The sequence below is a fragment of the Microtus oregoni genome, unplaced genomic scaffold, assembly GCF_018167655.1.
Source record: "Microtus oregoni isolate MIOR12 unplaced genomic scaffold, Mior012 000011F_ref0000422, whole genome shotgun sequence".
In the NCBI taxonomy this organism is placed as follows: Eukaryota; Metazoa; Chordata; class Mammalia; order Rodentia; family Cricetidae; genus Microtus; species Microtus oregoni.
In genome coordinates this window covers 44,291,378-44,311,874 of record NW_024543070.1, presented here as the reverse complement: position 1 = coordinate 44,311,874, position 20,497 = coordinate 44,291,378, and the positions used below count along the sequence as shown (strand labels likewise).

Genomic DNA, 20,497 nt, shown 5'->3' with positions numbered 1-20,497 from the left:
TTTTTCTTTGCTTTCAGGAAACAATATCCTGATCAGTTCTCAAAAATTTTAACAATGATATTTTTAAATACTAGAAAAAATTAAGGGCAACAATTATAAGAGCGAGTCATGGGTGATCCTTCACTACTGTTTGAAAGCACAGGTGACTAGCCCTCATCCTCCACACAGTCTGCTTCTGAAGTTATATACAGGAACATACGATCTATTCAAAGTAATAGCAAAACCAGTCTCCAGACACTTTCCTTAAAGATAGACAGTGAACATACAAGACAGACTTTAGAGTAACCATCTTAAATTCTCTAAAAACTGAAAAAATACACAGAGAATTCTAGAAAATACTGGTGGGCAAAATGAGAAAGAATATCAGCAGAAATAAACATTATGAGAACAAAAGTACAAATATTCTGAACCTGCCATTCAGTTCTATAATTAAAAGCTTCATTAGACTCAACCCTGACTTAAACAGGATGAAGTAAAAGAACCTGTGAGCATGGAGTCATAGTACTTTAAGATACTAAGCCTGAGAAAGAATCTTTTAAAAAGAAGGAAAAATAAATCTCACCAAAGAGACATATTTTCCTTTACTTTTCTTCTCTTTTCTCCTTCCTTCTCATCAAATAGACCTATTTGCACATTATGGAATTCTCAGCAGAGGAAAAAAAAAGGAATAATAATTGAAAATTTTCCTGAGTTTGAAGGAAAATAAAGGAAAGAAAAAATTCCATGTTGAGATGATCCCAAAGAGACTTGTACCAAAACTTTTTCAGGCTGTCAGTAGATAAAAACAAAGCCAAAATCCTAAAAGTGGTAGGATAAAATTGTAGGATATGTGGAACTGATCTCCACAGGCTCATCAGTGATTGTCTCAGCACAGACCTGGCAGCCAGAAAGCAGTGTGCTGGTGTGTTTAAAGTAGTAAATATGTATAAAGTGGAAATGAAAAGACAGCAGACAGTAACTGAAAGCTTTATGAAAGTCCATCAGTCTAAGTAAATCCATGGACAAGTACAAATATCAATAGAATTTAAATGTTTGTTTTCAATAGGATTCAAAAGGAAAATGCATAAAATGCTTATGAATCCATCTGTACATTTGTAATATATGTTTTTATATATTTTATTTATGTATATGTGTCTTATATATATATAGAAACAACAGAGAGGAAAGGAATCAGTGTATCACTGAAAAAAAGATCAGTTAAAAATACAAAGGAATACAAGAGCTAGTTCCAGGACATGCTCCAAAGCTACAAAGAAACCCTGTCTCAAAACAAAACAAAAAAAACCACAAAGGAAAATCAATAGTGGAGGAAATCTGACAAAACAGTTAAACACAGCAAAGGCAGCTGAGCATAGTGGTACAAGTATTTAATCCTAATACTCTGGAGGCTAAGGCAGACAGATTTCTGTGAATTTGAGGCCAGCCTGGTCTACGTAGTGAGTTCAGAACAGCTAGGGAAAGGCCCTATCTCAACAAACTAGCAAAAGCAAGACCTCCTTTGTTTTTTTATTTGGCCATAGGCAGATTCACCTCCCAGATCAAAAGACATAGATCTCAGAATAGATTAAAAAGGAATATGGGGGAGGATAGGAGTATCTGACTGCATGGTTTCTCTAAGTCTCGGTGTGGATTCAAGGATATGTGTAAGCTGGAAATGAAAGGCTGGAAAAAGATATTTCATGAAAATATTAACCAAAAAAGAGCAGAAGTATTGTGTTAATAGAATTAAAAATAGACTTTTAAGTAAAACCTGTTATGAGAATAAAAGAGGGACATTGTGAAATGATTTTTAAAAGTCAGTATGCCAGCAAGTTATAACAGTTACAAACAGAAGTATAACAAACATTGACTTCCAACCCCTCCAGCTCCAGTTAGAGAACTTCACAGCAGACGTAAAGAGAACACTTGAACAACATTGGAGACAAATCAGACGTGACAGATGCTTCTTCCAACAAAGCATCAACAAAGTGTGTTTCTCTCAAATACACATACAACATTCTCTAGAATAGCCCATATTCTAACCTGCAAAAAAGCCTTAACATGTTTAAAAATACTTAAATTGTTTAGTATTTTATTTTTCATTTGCAGTAGAAGGAAAAACTCAAATATTCACAATTATCTGGAAATAAAACAACCCACCCAAAACCCCTAACTGGTCAAAGAAGTGGCAGAAGAAATTTAACATATCTTTGAAGTGAATGAAAACATCATTCCAAATCTTATGGGATACAGTGAATAAGAGAGAAATTTATAGCTATAAATCCTTACTGAGAAAATTGGGTACGGGGGGGGGGGAGACTAAGGAATTGCTGTTTGGTGGATAAGAAATTTCAGTTTGAAATGAGGAAGGTATGCATAGTATACATGATATTGGTTCCAAAGCACTGGGTCTCTTTTTTGCATTTCAGCTGTATGCTCAAATGATTAAGTTTATGTAGCATGTATTTTATCATGAAAGAAAAATCAAAAGAGTGGATGTGGTTTTTTTTTTTTGTTTTTAGAAATAAGTACTAGTGAAATCACTGTAGGTCACTAAGTTCTCATTAGTTTATAATTTTAATTTCTTCTTTAAGGTTTTATTTTATGTGTATTGTTTGCCTGTATAAGTACGTGTGCACTCTGTGCATATGGTGTCCACTGAGGCTAGAAGGGGACTTTGGATCCCCTAGAATTGGAGTTACAGGTGATTGTATTCCAGTTCAATGGCTACCAGGAGTCAATCACTGAGCCATCTCTCCAACCCCGAATTTTAAATTAATTCCTTAGAAAAGACTGAAAGTGAATGAAAAACACAGTATAACTTAGAAAACTAGCAAGCAAACAAAAAAGCAATAAGAGAAAGTTATAGAAGAAATTATCATTATTAACATGACATAATTTAAGTTATTAATTAAAAGAATGGTGGGAGAGGACAAGACAGAAGAGTTTAAGAGGCAGAAAGATGCCTTTATGGTAGCATACACCTGTAGTCCCAGCACTCTGGAGGTGAAGGCTAGCCTGGTCTCTTTAGCAAGATCCAGGCCAGCCAGAGCTACGTAAGAGAGCTTGTCTTAAATAATAAATAATAATAATAATAATAAATCAGAAAGGCTTACTAACAACTAATGGCAAGTACTTTACTGAGTTACCACCCTAGGTCCTAATTTTGTACTTTTTCAATTATATCCCTATGACTTAACTATTCCACTCTCCCTCATAACATAGTGCATTTCCCTCCCCAACCATCTCCTTCCACTGAGTCTCTAGAACAAAGAGAAATCAAGACATTGACCTGTATGTTGTAAAGCAGTTCCTTTATATTTGTCTCTATATAGTAGAAGACTCATCATTTGTAAGTCCCTGTTTGATGGACCAAGAACTTGATGAAGCATAAGTACATGTATTCAAGTTTCACCCGTGGAGATTAAAAAACAAGCATTCTAACACAGAACACAAAACAGTGGACTACACACACATGAGGGAGGGAGAGATTTGATATTTTCTTGGATCCTTTTCTGATTTTTTTTTACAGCCCCTTTATTCCCTTCTGCAGAAACAAGGTTTGCAGTACCCAAAAGTCTTTATGAGAGAATACCAAATATTAATAGTATTGACAGTGATCTCTCAAGTTCAAAATAAATTTTCCCCAAGTTATAAAATTTTTCAAGTATTATAAATAGTTAATAGTTAATAATTAATAGTTAATAATGTAAATAGTTAAGTCTTGTCCATTTGCATCAGGAACTCCACAAGTGTTGAGGAATATGACTTTGTTCAGAGCATCAATAGAGCCTGTTTGAGAACCAGAGGGAGCAGACTGGTAACCACTGTGGCGAATCAGTATAAAGTGTGGTTGGTATCAGGGTCTGTATCACAACCTGACAACCTGGGGATTTAGGTAACCGAGTGATTGACTCAGACCCAGAAGATATATGTCAGTTCTTAAACCTGCATCCGAGAATTTTCAATTATTTTTAACAAAATTTATTTTTATTTTCGTTTTTATTCTTTGGGAGGGGTACTTTTTATTGTTTTTATTTTAGATCATCTTATTAAAGTGTAATTGCCATATTTGCATATAGTAAACTTGACGAACTTAATGTATACAGTTGGTAAATGGTGATGATTGTGTACATCATCACCATGATCAAGATAATGAATGTATCCCTTCCCCCACAGCCCTTCGTTCCCAGGCAGACATTAATCTTGCTTTTGCCACTATGGATCAGTCTACATTTGGAGGAATCCATAAGGAGGTCCCCTAAAAGAAAAAGCTAAATTTAGAAAAAAAGTTTGGGGCAGTGGACGATGATATTTGTAACAGAACATTTTATATACCTTTTCTAAAGTATTCTCAGCAACTAATCTTTTATATGACTAGATATATTTGCATTATTACTAAATAACACCACATAACCTAAGCACGAGGTATTAAAAATGTTGTGATCGTCCACTACTACACATAGAAGCTGCCTCTTAAACTTCGGGTTGTTTCACCTGACGTCCTGGTTTTAATTTCCAGAGCATACAGGATCGGGCAGTGTAGAGACGTCAAAGTGCTCAGGCTGATATCCTTGGGGACTGTGGAGGAGATCATGTACTTACGGCAGGTTTACAAACAGGTGAGAACATACTTCATTCTAAGTTAGAAGTCAACATGGGTCTATTTTCAGAAATTAGGAACAAATTTGTATAAAGAACTTTTGAATTTTTACTCTAGTGTGTAATTTACTAAGATTATAAAATATACTCTTCCCATACACGTGCACAAAATAGAGTAATTGTCAAGTTCATTGGATTTTACTCCTGAAAGCTTCTTAAAGCAGTATCTCTTAAACCTTAATGTGCACTTTAATCACCTGGGGATTTGTTGACATTCAGGTTCTGATTAAGTAGGTCTGAGGTACAGCCCAAAGACTCTGCATTTTGTTTCCTCCTGAGTGCTAGGATTTAAGGCATGCACCACTACTGCCCAGGTGACTCTGCATTTTTAACTTGCTCCCAGGAATGCCAGGACTCAGCTAGTACACTGACCATGGTTTAAGTCATACAGTGAGCCAGGGTGTGATATGTGTACTATAGGTGAGTTTCCGGTGCACAACTAACAGCAGGAATTTCTTGAGCCACCTTCAAGCCTTAAGGGACCTCCTCTTTTTACTGTAGGTTGATATTCATGGGTTCTTCTGTATGTGCTGAGACATGAAAAAGATCGAGAATGCCTTGAAGATACAGAGACACCTTAGGAAACTGGCTGCAGAGATGCCCAGGAAATAAGATTGTGCAGCTAGAGCTTCCGCTGCTGCTGCTTGGTACTTGAGTGTTCATCTGAAATCTCATTGGCTCTTTAATATGTGTAGGATATTAATTTCTGTTCTCTTCATACTTATAAATAAACAGTTCTTCATTTAGGATTGCTCGTTTGAGAAGCTCCGAACTGAGGCTCAAGTTTAATTACAAGTATTAAATTTGAATTGCTCCCTGTATATTTGACTGGCATCTATTTAAGAACAAACATCTTTCACATGTGGTGGTAGTTAACCTAAAAATGATTCAGTCTTAAAACTCATGCTAACTTCTTCATTCTAAAAATAGGACCATGCGCAGCAGTTTGTATATTTTCTTAAATCATTTAGCTCTAAAGGAAATAGTTTGGAACTACTTGAGAGAAGTTTTTTTCTAACTTAACCACTTTTGAAAAAAATAGGCTATTTCTTAGGACCTGTAGTTTTGAGTTCTGTCTTAAACTGGTCATCAGTAATGTTTCCTTAACCATGTAAGTGGTTTTCAACCTATTATTATATGCACTTTTAGTTTTATCTAAAACGGCATATTATATACTGTAAAATAATATATAATAGAAAAATTTCAGGAAACTGTAATTTAAGTGTTTAGAACTTTGTATGATACATACAAAGATAAGGTAGCGATCATATAAAGAAAAGGTAGAACACATGGTTTAAAGATAGTTTGGAATTTGAAACAAGGATGCATATCAGGCATACATACATTGAGCCTCACATTCTTTGAGAAAAGAAAAAAAAACTAAGAACAAAAAAAGCTGTAAATATGTTGAAACACAGAAGGTTACTCAGGGCCCAGAAATTGTTTAAGGATCCTTAAAGACAGAAAAGAAAGAAACTCAGTGAAACTCAGCCAGAAGAAGAACACCAGAAAAATTAGACAGTCACTACCCCAAAAAAGAATTCCTGGAAACTCTGGAGCATCATGTGCAATAAGGTGGCTTAACGTGTATTTTCATCTGTGCACTGTGCAGCCAAGAGTTGTCTGTTCCCAAGTGAGAGCAACAGATAGAGATCCTGGAAGCAAACAAGTAAGACAACGCAAACATTTTGCTGATTACACAAAAAGTCACTCATCACCCAGGCTAAAAACTTAGACAATCTCTGCTCTACTTGAAACAACCATGGAGTAGGCCGAAGTGAGCGTGGATTGAAACGCACTAGTGACCAGGTGAAGAAAAGAAATGAAGAGCACCACGGAGCTGGATTATGGTTAGCAAATCTTAGTACCTGGAACCATATTACTTCATATCAAAAGCTATGTTTATACATGAAACTGTTCCTCTGTAGCTGCAACTGCACTGCAGGGACATCCGGAAAGATCTAAGGGAGAGCTCTTGTTTAAGGAGGACTTGGAATGGGGTATGCTGTGCTTCCATGCAGGGATCAGATAGTCTATGGTTTAAAATAATATTTATACAGCACCCGTGGTCCTTGAAATTTGGAGCATCATATACAATCAAGTTTGGCATTTTAAGATTTGCCTTATCTATATGTTGTACATAGGTATACCTATATATACAATTTATTTAGAAAAATTTACAGAAGAATTGACTGAGCAGCTCAAAAAACTCCAAACTTGCCCCAATTCTCGTTTGATAACATTTTCTATGTTTGCCTTCTCCTTGTTGGAGCTATTACCTTTCTTGTTTCTCTGGGCCATTTGAAACTCACAGACTTATCATCTATGTGTATTTCCTCAAAGGTCATGTTTAAATTTTACACACTTACATTACATTATGAAATAGTTAGCAAATAGAGAATATCCATATGATGATGCTAAAATGATATATATCCACATATATCCTAAATTACTCCATTGATGGGGTTCTCAAAACTCTTGACAGTGGTGTTTCTAAGATTTTCATGGTTGTTGTCAATGAAATATTGTGGTTGGTAAATCTGCAGTTAGCTTGGCATCAGCATGTTTATTGTATAGTTACTTTAGATTTTAACATAAGTGATATAACAATTCTGCTAATAGTTTTTTATATTATAAGAAATATTTAATATGAAAGTTATCAAAAATTATAAGAATTTAAAAAATCTTCATAGAAATAGGTTCTTCTGGAGGATAAGGCATTAACTCTATATTTGACTATTTAATAGCAATGTTAAAATAAAATCTTCTTTCTATTTTGCTGTTTTAGTTTGCTTTGTGTTACTATAATAAACATCATGAGCAAAAGCCACTTGTGGTAGGCAAAGGCTTACTTGACTTAAATATACTTTTTAATGTAGTAATTTTAAAAGAAGAAAAATTTATTCAGATGTCAGATTTCATTATTAAACATAATAAAACATTTATAATAATGTAATCTTGACTCAGTATTTAAAAAACAGATAAACTAGGAAATATAAAATGCCTGCTTCAGCAAGGTGGCCAGATCATTATTTCACCATAATGGCAACATCTGCAGGGAAATTGAAACAAAATCTCCTCCTTAAGGCAATTCAGCCAACCCAACTAAAACTGTGTGTGTGCAGGGAGTGCCAGGAAACTCTGACATACTGCTGGAGCAAACATTTCAGAAATATCTTTTATTTTTCTGCTCTAGCAACTTCACTGTGTGGTGGTTGGAAGTGAAAATGCCAAGCGATACTTTGAAGCAGTACAAGGGTCAAAAGAACATCGAGGAGAGCTCTTTGGTGTCCACAACCTCTTCAAACTAAGGTCCCAAGGGTCATGTCTTACGAGAGACATCCTGGAGGTATGGAGCTGTTCTGTGACCTCTTCAATGATGATTTCAGTACAGTTTTATCATTTGGGAATTTTCAAATACAATTGGTGTCTCCTTGTCAGAGAAATTTTTTGTTTTCCTTAGCATAAATGCCTGTTTAGTATGTTTACTTTTAAAGAAATGGGAACTGAATTGTACCTCAAAGCCAAGGCTTTCTCGTGGATGCTGATAGATAATACACATCCATATATTCCATCCACTCATGAGATAGTACGGCCTCCACGGCCATTTCAGACAGACAAATTTATAGATAATACACATCCATATATTCCATGCACGCGTGAGATAGTACAGCCTCCACGGCCATTCAGACAGACAAGAGTTTATTATTCTGAAAACGGTTGTTGAAATTGAGAGCTAAAAAATTAAGATTTTCCTAAATAAACAAAACTGTAAAACATGTTTTGATTAGAAGTTACAAAATATTCCCTGAGATGTACTCTCTTGTCTCTTAGAGATTTTTGTTTTCTGTTCCCAATAAAAATTCCACACCAATATTTCAGACTCTTAGCTATGTTCCTGCTCAGCTTACAGATGTTTCTTATTCTTCAAATGAGACACTTACATGGCTTTAAAAATTCCTTAAGTTCGTTAATTTACCAGAACACTGAGAATATTGTCCTTTTTCTCAACTGATATTAGTGTAGATATGATAAAGCTCTGGAATATCATCCTTTTCCATCTCCTTCTTACATAGATGAGGAAACAGCCAACAAGAACTCCAGGCTATTTCCCTTGGCTTCTGGGACTTTGTAGTAAAATTCTTGACTGTATTTCATTTAGTAAGCATCATAAATATAGTTCAAGAAAAATTAATCCCTGTCTTTGAGCAATTTCTGTCCTGATGGAGATGAGATGGAGGGCATTTATACAGGTGGATATATGTACTGTGAGTGTTAAATGTAATGCTTGAGTAGTTGTTCAGGACGAGCACTGGGGAAGCTAGAAGACCTGTGGACTGAGCAGCCCAGTGACGTTCTGTAGTGGCTATAATAGGGAATGCACTGCTGACACAACCAGAGCTTGGTGATGCTTGGATGGTGGTGCCCTGTGCTCCGTCTTCACACATGAAACAGCAGCTGTGATGGCGGATTCCTGGGCAGATGGGACACTTGTGCTTCCCAGCAGTGTTTGCAGTGGAGCTGGACACAGCCACTAGTTGTCTATTTGTGAAACTGCATGAGTTTCTTATTAGGATGCAAAGCCACTTAGACTTAGCCTGCTTTGCTGTTACCTTTCTGGTTGTTTCACTCTGTATTTACAGCTGTTTATATTCTCCCTTGTGGACATTATAGAGAGAAGGCCAAGTGGAAGCTGGCATCATGACAGCCACGACATGGTTGAAAGGGGGACTTTCAGCACAGGAACTAGAAACAGTGAGTAAACCAGAAAACATGGCATGTGATAGTCTTTTCTTCTACTTCTTCCTTCATTTTTCAGTACACAAAAAATAGAAAGTTTTCTAAAATCTCAGAGGAATAAAGTCATAGGATGATGAATGAAATTAATTATTTAAGGTGCTCAATATTCATATAAACAAGTCCAGGAGCAGTCCCAAATTAAACACCTTCTGTAAGTGACCACACCAGACTATATTGTTTGTTTGTTTGTTTTGTTTTTTCGGGTTTTTTTTTTTTTTTTTGAGACAGGGTTTCTCTGTGTTGCTTTGGATCCTGTCCTGGAACTAGCTCTTGTAGACCAGGCTGGCCTCGAACTCACAGAGATCCGCCTGCCTCTGCATGCTGTGTGCTGGGATTAAAGGCATGCGCTATCACTGCCAGGCCAGACTTTTTTTTTTTTAACTGAAGAACAAGTTAAATAGAGAAATGACCATCAATGTGCATCTAAGATTAAACCCAAGTATCAAAATCATTCAGTAAATCAAAGCAAGTATTGTGTTGGTTTGAGTCTGTGATCTTAAGATCTCATCATATAGCCATGAAACCTATGTTGTTACCAGAGGCCATGTTAGATATAAGATAAAAGAAATCTACGGAAGATTTTTATTCTGTGGGATAATGCTCTTATACACTGTAAAGATTGGTCACTCGTATTGGTTTAATAAAATGCTGATTGACCAGTAGCTGGGCAGGAAATATAGGTATGGCAACCAGACTAGGAGAGTTCTGGGAAGAGAAAAGGCACAGACACAGTCACCAGCCAGATATAGAGGAAGCAAGATGAAAATGCCTTACTGAGTAAGATACCAAGCCACATGGCTAAACATAGATAAGAATTATGGGTTAATTTAAGTTGTAAGGGCTAGTTAGTAATAAGCCTGAGCAATAGTCGAAACAGTTTATAATTAATAGACGCCACTGTGTGTTTATTTGGTACTGAACAGCTGCAGGACCAGGTAGGACAGAAACTTCTGTCTACATTTTTATGTTGCTATTTTTGTTTTTGTTTGTTTTGTTTGCTTTTGAGATTTAAGTTTATGTGAACTGAGTGACCTTGAACTCAGGGGACTTGTTTTTCTTTACAGATTTTGTATTCTACCAAGTTGGATCAGGCTCGGGTTGTTAAGCTTGGTCACGGGTGCCTCTCCCTCTGAGCCATCTTGCTGGCCCAGGCTGACAATTTTTTTTTTAATGTAGATAAACACAAATATAAAATATTGGCAGAAATATCTAATTACTTTCTGAAGATATTAACAAATTAAGCTTTAATTTTAGGGAACTGAAGGTTATCCTTAACTTGGGTTATCATGGAAAGGGAACTGAATTTAAATTTGTAGCAAATTTTGTTCTTGAGACAGGGTTTCATATAGTCAAGACTGGCCTTGAATTTCTGGTGAAGTGGAGGATTGTTAAAAGAAGCTGCAAGAGTATGTTAAGGGTTCTCAAGAATTTATTTAGGTATAAAATAGGGGTAAACGCTCACTGATACTGAGGGATGTAGATGCCACCACTGATCAGCTGTCTTCATCCAGTCTATTCAGGGATGAAGAGCAAGCTGCCTACTCCGCTCTGGCCACCCAGGAGAGCATGAGAGCAAGAAAAAGCGAGATCCTCTCCCTAAGCTTATAAATTGTCACATCTGCAGACAAGTCTTGCCCTAGGACTCCTAATCCCCAAAAGCCATTGGCTAAAGGGATCAGAATCCCACAACAGAGGATGGTCTTGAACACCTGATCCTCCTGTCTATTTCCCAAGTCCTTTGCTTTTCTAGCTGTAGGCATGCACCACTGCACACCACCCTTTCCCTCATGTTTTCTGATGTTTCTGACTGCTTTTTTATGTAGCCTGGAGACCCTGACTGTCAAGAATCCACAGAGGTTTGTGAGCTCTACGGTGACTTCAGTGATGACGAGACAGTGTGCCGCTCCCTCGGAAAGACGGCTGAACACAGAGTCTCTGGCTCCAGTAGAGCTGCAGGCTCCTCAGCGCAGCTCACTTTGCTGCAGTGTGGATTCTCTAAATTGTTTGAGGCCAATTGTAAGTCAGTCCAGGATGGCGATGGAAATGATGCCTCCAGTGATGAAAGTTCTGATGAGCAGCCCACATGCCTGTCAGCAGAAGCCAAACAGGCTGCTTGTCAGAAAACTCGAGACTCTGTTTGTACTTCAGAACATCAGAAATCAGAGAACATCCAAAATCCTAATGAAAAATGTGGTTTTGATAAAAGTAAGAAGATTTTAGAACAGAACGTTTCTTCTCAATCTGATGATGAAAGAAAGTATCACAGTACAGATGGACATCATGTCAGGGGACAAAATGACACAGAGTCAGAAGACAGTGATGTCATCTATCCCACACAGTATCCAGCTCAGAAAGCCCCTAATAACCGTATACGCTTTAAGCTGCTGTTTGGTGAATCTGAAGATTCTGAAGCAGAAAACCCTGTGAAAAGAAATTGTGTTGCTGGTAGACAGAACAGTGGCAAAGGAAATGGACCCTCAAAACCCTTGAGTACTGAGAACATGACCTTGAAACTTGTTAGGAAAAGAAAAGATACAGATGATATTAGCGATGAATCTGATGACATCGACATGTTCCCCAAGGCAAGAATAAGAAAGCAAAGAGCTACTACTTCCCTAAAGTTTAAGAGAAAAAAGGAAAACAAAAGGGAGCCTTATCAGTCTCCTGGAAGAGCAAAGGAGGCAGAACAAGTGCACGCAGATGGGGACTGTAGCTCTCAGGTCATTGACGACTTCTCGTCCTCTGATGACAGTGTATCTGTCAGCCGTCGGAGTTCCTCTGAACTAAAAGATAGAATCAGTTTGTTCTCCAAGCTACCTGGCCCGGATGAGAAAAACAACACTTTTATATCAAGGAAGCCAGCAAGCTTTTTAAATGAAAGAGTTGTCAGTCAAGAGCAAATGTGTGACTCAATGGATAAAATATTAGGTAAACATTTCTCTAAATAACTTTTTCAGTCATATTCTAAGAGAGATTATTCAGCCAGCTGTAAAATAATTCTAAAGTCAGGATGCTGCATTGAGGCAATAATTCAGGATAATGAAGAAATAATGAAGTGGAGGTAAAGGAAAGGCCACCTACAGGAGGGTGGAGAGTTTGCTGTCTCCCTGTGATGCCCCTCCGTGTGGCCCACCCTCAGCACAGCTTCTCTGTGCCATAGAACCAGTTATTTTGATTCGTAAATTCCTTAGTATATTGTTAAGTTTTGTCACATGGGTGTGTATTCTCTGATAGCGTAGTTCAGTCTTGTCCACTTCATCTTATGTAGTCTGTGTAATCTGCAGGAATCTTCCTCCATCCTTTCATTACCATGTAATTTACTTACAGAGTTTCCACCAGTCTGCATTTTGCTCAGTTTTCTCAGCAGTCAGACATGTTCGCCGACCTCTGTATTACCTGTGATTTACCTGTGAAGTATTTCAGTGGTCATATTATTTGTACGTTTGCATCTATAGTTTTTGTACTATATTTGTAATTATATATCTTAATATGTATATTATACATATACTCATTTGTATATGAATATACATACACATATATTTTATGTAGTTGTATGTGATGGTGAATATACCTCATGAACTATATTTATACTTCCATATTTATAGTGGTACTTAATTAGAAAGTTCTCTCTCATCTCCATTATATTTGAATATTATTTCTTTCATCTTGATCATTCTGGTCACATACAAAGACTGATTTAGTTATAATGTCCCATAATTGCTTATTTATTTTGTCTCCTACTACACAATAGTGAAGGAATGCGTTGACATGGTACCACAGTGAAGGTTGGAGGTGTATCCCAGAAGCAGAGCATCACGAAAACATTTTTAATTTAAGTTTTTTGTTTGTTTGTTTGTTTTTGACAAACTGTTCCATTTCTTTCCACTTTTACAGTGGTTACACTATGTCTAAACTGCCAGAGACTTTGGCTAAATTCTTCCCCTTTGGTTTCACTCCCTCGTGGTGTACAGGTAACTAGAAATTTCATGGTCCCTTTCAGTCCTCCTAGTGTCAGTGTCTCTAAATCATTTGCATCATCTGGACCTTCTTCTCTAAATCATTTGCATCATCTGGACCTTCTTTTCTAGTAAACCTTTTAAGACATGTTGCAGAGGGACTTTTTTTTTTTCTGCTGAAGTTCATGTGATAATGGTTTGTGCCCTGAAAGCCAGTTTTGCTGGATATAAAGTCCTTGGCTCACATTTTGCTGAGTATTTTCAATATTATTTCTTTTCATTGCTGCCCAGTGGTTTCAGCAGACTGTGTTTGGTGTTTACTCCGAGTCAGTGTTCTCATGTGCAGATGTAGTTTCCACCAGTCTTTCTTTAGGAACATCATGCTGCATCAAGGGACTTGTTCAGCTGTTCCGTCTTGGTCACTGCTCTTGAGAATTGATCATCTCTTAAATCATTTTTATCTTTTCACTTGTTTGGGTTTTTGTCATTATCTATTTCCTCTTAATGTTTCTTCTAGATTAGTCTTCACTTACAAATGACATTTTCTTTTTGTTTTTATTTTTAATTATTTTTTTTAATTTGTAATTTTTATTTATTTTATATACCAACCACAATTCCCTCTGCTCCTCCTGCTCTCCCCTCCTCTCAACCCCCCACCCCAAATCCACTCCTCAGAAAGGGTAAGGCTTCCCCTGGGGAGTCAAAAAAGCCTGACACATTAAGTTGAGGCAGGGCCAAGCCCCTCCCCCCTTCATTAAGGCTGATCAAAGCATTCACCATAGGGAGTGAGCTCCTAAAAGCCAGCTCATACACTAGAGATAGATCCTAATCCAAGCCACACCACTGTCACCCACATACAGGGAGCCTAATTTGGTTCCATACAGGCTTCCCAGCTGTTGGTTTAAAGTTCATGAACTCCCATGAGCTTGGGTCAGCTGTCTCTATTGCTATCTCGATCATGATCTTGACCTGCCTTGCTCATATAATCCCTCCTCCCTCTCTTCAACTGGACTCCAGAGTTTGGCCTGGTGCTTGGTTGTGGATCTCTGCATCTGCTTCCATCTGTTAATGGATGAAGGCTCTAATATGACAGTTAAGGTATTCACCAATCTGATTACAGGGGAAGGCCAGTTCAGACACCTTTTTCACTATTGCTAGGAATCTGAGCTGGGGTCATCCTTGTGGATTCCTGGGAATTTCCCTAGGACCAGGTATCTTTCTAACCCCATAATGGTTCCCGCTATCAAGATATTTCTTTCATTACTCTTCCCACTCTATCCCTCCCCCCAACTGGGCCATCTAGTTCCCTCATGTTCTCCCCCTTCCCCTTCCTTCTACCCACTCCACCACTATCCCCATTTACACAGATCTCATCTATTTCCTTTTCCCAGGGCAATTCGTGTGTCCCCCTTAGGATCCTCCTTGTTACCTGTCTTCTCTGGAGCTGGGGATTCTGATTTGGTTATCCCTTGCTTTATATCTAGTATCCACTTATGAGTGAGTGCATACCATGTTTGTCTTTCTGGGTCTGGGTTACCTCACTCAGGATGATTTTTTTTCTAGTTCCATTTGCCTGCAAATTTCATGATATCCTTATTTTTTACCACCGAGTAATAACCCATTATATAAATACACCACATTTTCCATATCTATTCTTTGGATTGGGGGCATCTAGGTTGTTTCAAGGTTCTGCCTATTATGAATAATGCTGCTATGAACATAGTTGAGCAAGTGTTCTTATATGATTGAGCATCTTTTGGGTATATGCCCAAGAGTGGTGATGCTGGGTTTTGAGGTGGATTGATTCCCAATTTTTTGAGAAATTGCCATACTGATTTCCAAGGTGGCCATACAAGTTGGAACTCCCACCAGAAGTGGAGGAGTAGTCCCCTTACCCCACATCTTCTCTAACATAAGCTGCCATCAGTGTTTTTGATCTTGGCCATTCCAACAGGTATAAGATGGTATCTCAGAGTCATTTTGATTTGCATTTCCTCATGACTAAGAATGTTGAGCAATTCCTTAAATGTCATTCGGCCATTAAGATTCTTCTGTTGAGAATTCTCTATTTAGATCTGTATCCCATTTTTTAATTGGATTATTGGTATTTTGATGTCTAGTTTCTTGAGTTCTTTATATATTTTGGAGATCAGCCATCTTTCAGATGTGGAGTTGGTGAAGATCTTTTCCCATTCTGTAGGCTGCCATTTTGTCTTACTGACCATGTCCTTTGTCTTACAGAAGCTTTTCAGTTTCAGGAGGTCCTTTTTATTGATTGTTGCTCTCAGTGTCTGTGCTACTAGTGCTATATTTAGGAAGTGGTCTCCTGTGCCGATGTATTCAAGGCTATTCCCACTTTCTCTTCTATCAGGTTCATTGTAACTAGGTTTATGTTGAGGTCTTTGATCCACTTGTACTTGAGTTTTGTGCATGGCGATAGATACGGATCTATTTGCATTCTTCTACTTGCCAACATCCAGTTATGCCACCATTTGTTGAAGATGCTTTCTTTTTTCCATTGTACAGTTTTGGCTTCTTTGTCAAAAATCGTGTGTTCATAGATCTGTGGATTAATGTCAGGGTCTTCAATTCGATTCCTTGATCCATGTGTCTGTTTTTATGCTGCTACCAAGCTGTTTTTATTACTACAGCTCTATAGTAGAACATGAATGAAATCAGGAATACTGATGCCTCCAGAAGTTACAAAGGACATTTTCTTAATGTCTAAGTCTTTCTGAGACATTCCACCTCTCATTTCTAAAATATTATAATTATGATTTATATTTTTGGGTTGGGGCAGGTGTTCAATAGAAGATTTCTCTCTGTAGCTCTGGCTGTCCTGGAACTCACTCTGGCTATAGAACAGAGATCTGTCTGTCTCTACCTCCTGAATGCTGCGATTAAAGGTGTGCACCACCACCACCTGGGCTGATTTATATTGTTAATTTGTGACTTCTTTCATGGTCTTAAAGTGTTCTGACATCAGTCTTTTTTTGTGAGTCTATCATTTACCTGGTTTTGACATGTCTGTTTTGTGAGCCGGTCATTTCTGACAGGGATATTACTCTGTTGCTTGTTCTTTCTTTGCTTATAATTTTTGGGATTTGGCCCAGATAATTCTTTCGATCTTATTTTAGGGGAAATTATTCCCCTGCTTAGTGCTGAATCCTGCTTTCCTACACACACTGATCACCTCCCCATGTTGCTTCTCTTTGCTGGGCTCTGGCTGGGAATTTTTATTATATAGTTAGCTTGGTAATTCTCCTGAGGCCTTCTTACTGTAAGACTTCTGATCCCTTCAGTCCTAGTGAGCAGAACACCTTCCCTCTGGGTGACCCTTTGTGCCTCCCATCAAATGCCTGTTGGCTATCCTGGGATCACCTGTTCTTAGGTCTGTCACATGCTACACCTCCCTTCTTCCATAAAACAGATGTCAGTACTGTACAGCAGTGATTCTCAGCCTTCCTCACACTGCTGCCTCTTAGTGCGGATTCTCGTTGTGGTGACCTCCAACCATAGCATTATTTTCATTGCTATGTCATAACTGTAATTTTGTTACTGTTACAAATCATAATGTAAATACCTGTGTTTTCTGGTGGTCTTAGACGACCCCTGCGAAAGGGTCATTTGACAATCCCCCAAGGGGAGAACCATAGTTTTGTCATTGGCAGATTGCCTCTACTTGATTGTAATTTAGGGATCATGGAAGTGCCCTGTCATCTAATTTTGTTTTCATGTGGTCCATAGGTGTCTACTTTTGTTGTCTAGTTGCTTTTTTATTTCACCTGGGGATTCAGAGGGAATGAACAACCTTTGTTCAGAATCTACTTAGTGGTTATGAGTTAGCATTGCTTTATGAGTGTCTGTCTTATTCCCCTTAAGTCATGTGAAGAAAGATGAAATAAGGTGCTACATGCAGCTTGTTAACTTTTATTTACCTCTGCATTAGGCTTTCTCTTATGGATAAGACCCATTTAAAGTATCCCCATTATATCTGTGCATCCTGGTCCCATTACTAACTCAGCACAGGACTTTGATTGGATTGTTTACTCCAGTGAAATTAGAGGGCTAAGGATTTGTTACAAACGCTTTTAAAAATGATCACATGAGGTTTTTAACGGCAGGTGTCAGCAGTTGTTAGTGGTATTTTGTGTCACCTAGAGATGTTTTCCTGGAAACTTTTAATTACATGATGTCGCAGTGTCTAGTGGTTTGTGCTTGGTGATTGCTGGAGAGTTCAGGGCTAAACCAGTAGAGTGTTGAGGTCACAGCTGAGGTTCATTGCCAGGGCTGTTTGAGAAAATTTTAACAGGCCTTACTTCCAGCCTCCTCTTTTATGGCTGTAATTTCAAAATAAATTATTAGAGCCTAGAAGCAAAGCAATAAAAAAATACAGCCACATTTAAGACTTCTTTCAGATAAAAAGCTATGAGTTAAAATTTTTTTTCATTTCCTAAAAAGCTCTCATCTTGACATTCTCTGGGCATGTGTACAAAAAAAGACAAAATACAAACAATAAAGCCGAGCACCACCAACCAAACACAACTTTCTGGTCATAAACCCCATGCTCTCGTCCATCACTGCCACCAGGGCTTTCTTAGACCAGCAGATAAGCCTAGAGCAGCTCCTTAAATGTGCAAGAACAGTTTGAAATTAGCAAGGAAGAAAAATCTATACAGGACCATTAACCATGATTCTCACCGACAAAAATCTTCATTTCAGATTTAAATTTAAAAATTCTTACTTAATTTCAGCAATTCTCATATTGATAACAGTAGAAAGTCATTTCCAGGTTAACCTGAATCAACATATTTGAATTCCTTTTTCCACTTACTTTTTAAAATGTTGTGATAGTAACGTGATCTTTTAAACATTAAAAATAAAGCAAGCCATTAAGCATAGTTGCTTATACCTGTAATTTCAACAATACTCAGGAGGCTTAGAGAGGAGAATTACCAAGAGTTCAAGGCCATCCTGAGCTGCAGAGTAAGCTCTTATCTTAAGGAAGCACAAAGATAATAATAATTTTAAAATACAGCAAGCATAGCCAGATGTGGTGGTGCACACCTTTAATCTTAGCAATGGGGAGTAAGAGCTGGGCTGACTGAGTTTGAGACCAGCCTGGTCTACATAGTGAGTTCCAGGTCAGCCAGGGCTACTAAGTAAGGTGCTATCTTATAAAGAAAGAAAGGGAGGGAGGGAAGAAAGGAAGGAAGCATAAGTAGGAGGCTAAGACAGAAGAATCACGGGTTTGAAACTAACCTGGGCTGCATAGCAAGAAGGTCTCAAAAATAGAGGGAGTAACAAAGCAGGTATATCCTGTTCTTAGTGTGCTGTGGATAATTAGAGCCGTATTGCATCATAGTGATTAATCATGTAATAAACATGTTTGCCTCCTAGGTGGTGTTCAGGAAGTGGCATATATCCACTCAAATCAAAATGTGATTGGATCAAGCAGAGCTGAAAATCACATGAGCCATTGGGCAACACGTGATGTATTTGAGTTGAAACAGTTTTCCCAGCTTCCTGCTAATGTAGCTGTTTGCAGTTCTAAGGTAAGAAAATTTAGTTTTTATTTCACTTTTCACAAAAGTTTCTCAGTAGGGTCCTTTTTGATGTTTTTCAAGACAGGGTTTCTCTGTAGCTTTGGAGCCTAGCTCTTATAGACCAGGTTGGCCTCAAACTCACAGAGATCCGCTTGCCTCTGCCTCCCAAGTGCTGGGATTAAAGGTGTGTGCCACCACCACCCAGCTAATAGGGTTCTTTTTATGACCTCAGAAGTAGCCGCTGATTCTATTAGGAGACATAGAACTAAGTGTGGAAAAGCCATATAGCATTGTAATAGTGACAGTCACAGAAGATGTTGGGATTGTGTGGTGGCTTGAATGAGAAGGGGCCCCATAGACTCATGTTTGAATATTTGGTCCCTGGTTGGTGGAACTATTTGAGAAGGATTAGGGGTGTAGTCTTGCTGGAGGTGTATCACTGTGGGCAGGCTTCCCAGAGTATTCTCTCTGCCTTCTGCTTATGGATTAAGATATGAATTCTCAGCTACTGCTCCAGCACATGCCTGTCTGCCTTCCTGCCTCACGCCAGGCTCCCTGCCGTGATGGTCACAGATTCTAACCTTCTGAAACTCTAAACTCTAAATAAACTCTTTTTCTTTTATAAGTTGCCTTCATCTTGGTATTTTATCACAGCAAAAGGACAAATTAAATGACATCTGTAAATTAAAATGACCAGTAAAACTGAGTTGACTAATAGTTATCCCTTTTTAAAAAATATTCCTATGTCCCCAAATTCAAAACAACCTGAAGAGTTACACAAATTAAATCATAACCCCCAACTACTTCTGCTCCTATGGATATGATTAGGTTTCTTCAGGTTTTCTTCCCCATCTAAAAGACACAGACACAAAAATCTAGCCTCATACAGACTTCTATGAAGGATTTTCATAATGTTAAAGTAATAAAGCCTGGATTTTCCTGCTTAAGATTACTGCTGCATGGAAATAAAGACTTACATGGTTGTATTTTTTTGTTTATACATGGTCATTTTCATCAAAGATTTTTAAAAATGTTTTTGTTATTGTATTCATCTAAAAGCCTACTGTTTCTCGTTTTATAGGTCAGAGTTAAAAGTGCATGTTGCATGTAACAGTGATATAATGTAGTGTTGCTTTTAAGAGTGAAGCTGGGGGAAATCTCTCTGAACCTTCCAACTGTCTTAATTTGATTCAGATTGTCTTAACAGTAAATCGAGAGTGTAAAGTTAAACTCACGACCAGGGAAATGTGAACTAAAGAGCAGTGACTGGAAGAAGGGTAGACTGCAGCACGTGGTTAGCACGTTCTACATAGACATCTTACCGACAAGACAGTGTGAGATTTCCAGTGGGTATAACAGAGGAGACAACCGGTATTGTCTCAGCTCGAGTTTGAATGATCTTGTTGACCAGATGCTGAACAGACACAAACCACCATGCTGGGCTGAGTGTAATGGAGTGAATTCACATGCCAAAAAAAGAGGGGTTATACTCCAAATGCTTTAACATTGAACATGGGGCAGACAAAGACTACAGAAACAAAAAAATACCAGTCT

At 38.0% G+C, this 20,497-nt stretch overlaps 1 protein-coding gene across 1 annotated transcript in view; it reads left to right on the top strand.

Annotated features, from left to right (window-relative positions):
- Positions 1–20,497, top strand: part of LOC121453626 (DNA excision repair protein ERCC-6-like 2) — an 83,956-nt gene that overhangs the window by 35,283 nt on the left and 28,176 nt on the right. The window contains exons 13-17 of the mRNA XM_041660519.1: positions 4,502–4,601; positions 7,838–7,990; positions 9,316–9,396; positions 11,265–12,369; positions 18,798–18,952. Coding sequence (XP_041516453.1) covers positions 4,502–4,601; positions 7,838–7,990; positions 9,316–9,396; positions 11,265–12,369; positions 18,798–18,952 — 1,594 coding nt within the window. The remainder of the gene's footprint in view (positions 1–4,501; positions 4,602–7,837; positions 7,991–9,315; positions 9,397–11,264; positions 12,370–18,797; positions 18,953–20,497) is intronic.